The sequence below is a fragment of the Propithecus coquereli genome, unplaced genomic scaffold, assembly GCF_000956105.1.
Source record: "Propithecus coquereli isolate 6110/MARCELLA unplaced genomic scaffold, Pcoq_1.0 Scaffold26, whole genome shotgun sequence".
Lineage (NCBI taxonomy): Eukaryota > Metazoa > Chordata > Mammalia > Primates > Indriidae > Propithecus > Propithecus coquereli.
In genome coordinates, this window is record NW_012148174.1 from 5,453,292 (window position 1) to 5,457,464 (window position 4,173).

A 4,173-nucleotide genomic window follows, 5' to 3' on the forward strand; every position below is an offset into this window, starting at 1 on the left:
CACAAAGCTATTTAAATTTCTCAAGCTTACACGGCAAGCAGAAAAGGTAAAATTTGAACCCAGTCCTCAGACTCCAAATTCCATGTTCTTTCCACTAGCCGATGCCCCCTCATGGTAGTAATTTCTTTCTCTTAAGGTCTAGTACAGCCAAATTCTATAGATTTGGGGGGGGAGCATTCCAAGTGCTTTACTTTTAAGCACAGCCTTAGCAGAATGAGTTAATACATGATTAAAACTATACAGAAGAGAGAGATGTTATTAGCATCAAGAAGGACAAAGTTATGGCTACATCCCTTATATCTACATGGCTGTTCCCCTCCATTGGTGCAGGCAGAAAAAATCTAGGAAGCTACACTAGTGCTGAGCCTGATGATGTCCCCATATGTCCAAACCACACCAGGTATGTTCTGGGACATCGTAAGTCTTCTTCTCAGGTTGGATACATACTCCCTGCCCAGGAAAACGGCAAATGCTTACGGATCAAAATAATATATTTCTGTGGTTACCATCTTTTGCTTTATAAGTAATTTTGTGCTGTTCTTTTTTTTAAACAGCCATTGATTATTATTCCTAAAGAAAATGAAGATAATTATATATTTTTGCATTTGGGCAATCGCATGGGCTATTCCAGTAAGTATGCCTTTCTCACAAAACTTCCTCATTGTGATATCTCTTTTAACCTAACACATACTCACACATATATATAGACATACACGCATACGTATGTATTTCCTTCAGACTTTGCAGATAAGCTGAGTCTAAACATTTAGATTTGCACTAAAGGCTTTTTGAGCTATAGTTGGGGTCTCAACAAAACCAAATATGCACTTCAATTCATGCTCCCAATCATCTAATTGAAAGTCATGTCTTGTCAGAAGGATTATTATTTTAAAATTTTATTCAGATTAATTGACATTTGATGCCCAGAAGTCATAGAGACTTTGTCCATCTTTGCTTCATGCTCTGTGAATTTCATTCTAATATCACCAAAGTCTATGCTGTTCAGGAAGTTTTCAAGAAAGAATGATAGGAAAAGGTAGGATTTTCCAACATATGAGATAATTAATGTTTCACGCAGAGAGTTATGATGTATGTGCTCACTGTGGAAAATTTGGAATCTATAGATAAACACACACACACACACACACACACACACACACACAAAATTAGGACAATTAAACCATTCGTAATTTTATTAGCCAGCTTCCATGTTTAACATTTTCATATACTATCATAATACCAAGCATTTGGTGTTTACATAGCTGAGAATTTTCTCCAGTGCTTTCACTGTGCTCTTACAGAGCACAGAAGTAGTATATTACTTGCTTGATTTTGCTTCTGTAAGAAGCTTGTTGCGGAAAACCACCAAACGTCTATCTCTTTGTCTGTATAAAAAGACAGTCGAGATAAGTGGTCTGGTCCATACTTCAATAAAATTGGTAATACCATAGTGAAAAATATCCATATGCCCAACTTATTTATTTATTTAAGAACTTCTGGCTTTATTTTTTCTATATAAATTATTTATTTATTTATTATTTCAGAATATTATGGGGGTACAAATGTTTTGGTTACATCAATTGCTTTTGTACCATTTGAGTCAAAGTTATGTGTGTCCATCCCCCAGATAGTGTGTATTGTACCCATTAGGTGTGAATTTACCCATCCCCTCCTCCCCCTCCCACCTGCTTGATTTCTGATGAATGTTATTTCCATATGTGCACATAAGCATTTTTTTTCATTTCAGCATATTATGGGGGTACTATTGCCTTTGCCCCACCCAAGTCAGAGCTTCAAGCGTGTTCATCCCCCCAATTTAAATCCTGTATAATGCTGTAAGAAGCCACTTCTCTCTTCTACCTGATGAGATAATACTTTGGCCTTTGTGTTATGTATTTTTTTTCTTTATTAAAGGAAAAATGTGTGTTTGTATGCATGCACATACATATACACAAAATAAGAATGTTTTCAATATCCAGTGTTTTCCCTTTGGCAGGTTCCTCAAATCAAACCACCGGAGAGACATGCTGTTGAAAAATCTGTGAATTTAAGTCTTCTAGCAAAATCAAAAGTGCCAGTACAGGTAGAGGATATAAAATGTGTTTCCTTTTATTTTCTATTCCTAAAGTGTTTTTGGTTTCCATTAACTTCCCCCAAATTGCAGTCTGCTTTACTTCAAGATGATGGATACTTATAATTTATTTTGAATTGTTTCTCTTTTACAGGAGGAGTTCAATGCCAACGACACCACCAAAGAAAGCGGTGTCCCCACCCACGAAAGTGAAAGAGGAAGGCAACAGTATATCCAAGATGGTTACGAAGGAGAAGGGAATGGCTCTGAGTGGGCAGAAGTGGGAGGGAAGAATTCCTCTACATATCACACATTAGCCAACGAAGAGGGGAATGCTGAGGACTGGAATGGGGGCACAGGAAAACCAGAAACATACGGTCATGATGGGATACACGAAAAAGAAGATAACACCACAGCAAATGGCATCACCAACAACGCTGGAGCAACAAACGGAAGCAATATTCATGGAAATACTGATACAACTACAAATGGGGATGTTGGAACTACAAGTCCGAGTGAGGATGTCACTGTTGTCCAAGAAGATGGAACTCAAGTAACTGGAAGCAATCATAGTACAGGCAGTGAGGATGAAATAAATAATTCCTGTGGAAATGGGAATGGTACAGGAGGAATAACACCTCCAAGAGAAGGCGAGAGAAATGGGAACAGGGAGGCTGAGGTAACTCCAGGCAATGGAGAAGATGCTGGTCCGGACAATTCTGATGGGAGTCCTAGCGGGAATGGAGCAGATGAGGATGAAGATGAGGGTTCCGGTGATGATGAAGGTGAAGATGTAGGGAATGGAAAAGAGGGCAGTGACAACAGCAAGGGCCAGGAGGGTCAGGACCATGAAGAAGAAGATGACAATGACAACAGCATAGGTCAAAATTCGCTTAGTAGTGAAGGCAATGACCCTGAAGACAAAGAAGATTCCCATCATGACATTGACGGAGAAAACACCTCCAAGAGTGAGGAGGATTCTGACGGTGTTCCAGAAGACAATGGTAGCCAAAGAATAGAGGACACCCAGAAACTCAATCACCAAGAAAGCAAAGGTGTTGAGAATGGAATCACCAAAGAATCAGAGCCAAATGCTGTTGGGAAGAGCCAAGATAAGGTTGGTTTGTGAAGGCAATTTCTTTCAATGGCAGTTTAAAGTCTTCCTCTCCATCTGCTGAGGATATCGCAAAAATAAATCATGACAGCCATCTGTGTATTTTTGCGTCCATACTATGAATATTTAATGGGAAAGCTAGAGTCCTTAGTAACCTTTGATACAGAAGAATTTTAAAAATCAGACATTGTCGAAAATTTGGTTACAGTCCTAGAAAAGTCTTATGCTAAATAATGGATTCACCATGCAATTTTGTAAAAAAGTTCCTACTGGGTAAGAATGGGATCCATTGTTAAAGAATCTGAACACCAGAGTACTTTTAAATACTGAATAAAGCCTGTTTTCATAAATAACTGTTTGTGAAGTACTGGAAGCTGAACTCCTATTCCTATAGTCACTTTTCCCAGTCATTCTTCCTTAGATCAATGCAATTTTGCAGCAAATATTAACTAATTGATTATTCTTTTCTCCACCCTTCCGTAGGGAATAGAAATCAAAGGTCCCAACGGTGGCAACAGAAATACTACCAAAGGAGCTGGGAAAGTCAACGAAGAGAAAGACAGTAAAGGACAGCATAGATTGAGCATGGGCAAAGGAAGTGTCCAGACGCAAGGAGAAGTTGACAACGTACAAGGACCTGCCCAGAAAGCAGAACCGGGAAATAAAGCTGAACACGGCAAAACAGGTAGTGACAGCAACAGCGATGCATATGACAGTTACGATTTTGATGATGGGCCCATGCAAAGAGATGATCCCGACAGCAGTGAGGAGTCTAATGGCAGTGACGATGCTAATTCAGAAAGTGACAATGACAGCAATAGCCGAGGAGATGCTTCTTATAACTCAGATGAATCAAAAGATAATGGCAATGACAGTGACTCAAAAGAAGGAGGTGATGATGGTGATAGCACATCAGACGCTAATGACAGTGACAATAATGGCAATGGGAACAATGGGAGCGATGACAATGACAAGTCAGACAGCAGCA

General features: G+C 39.2%; 1 protein-coding gene across 1 annotated transcript in view; it reads left to right on the forward strand.

The window, feature by feature from the left end:
- Window positions 1–579: 579 nt before the first annotated feature.
- Window positions 580–4,173, forward strand: part of DSPP (dentin sialophosphoprotein) — a 5,585-nt gene continuing 1,991 nt past the window's right edge. Inside the window, exons 1-4 of the mRNA XM_012647156.1 lie at window positions 580–630; window positions 1,997–2,083; window positions 2,226–3,188; window positions 3,669–4,172. Of these exons, the coding sequence (XP_012502610.1) occupies window positions 580–630; window positions 1,997–2,083; window positions 2,226–3,188; window positions 3,669–4,172 (1,605 nt within the window). The remainder of the gene's footprint in view (window positions 631–1,996; window positions 2,084–2,225; window positions 3,189–3,668; window position 4,173) is intronic.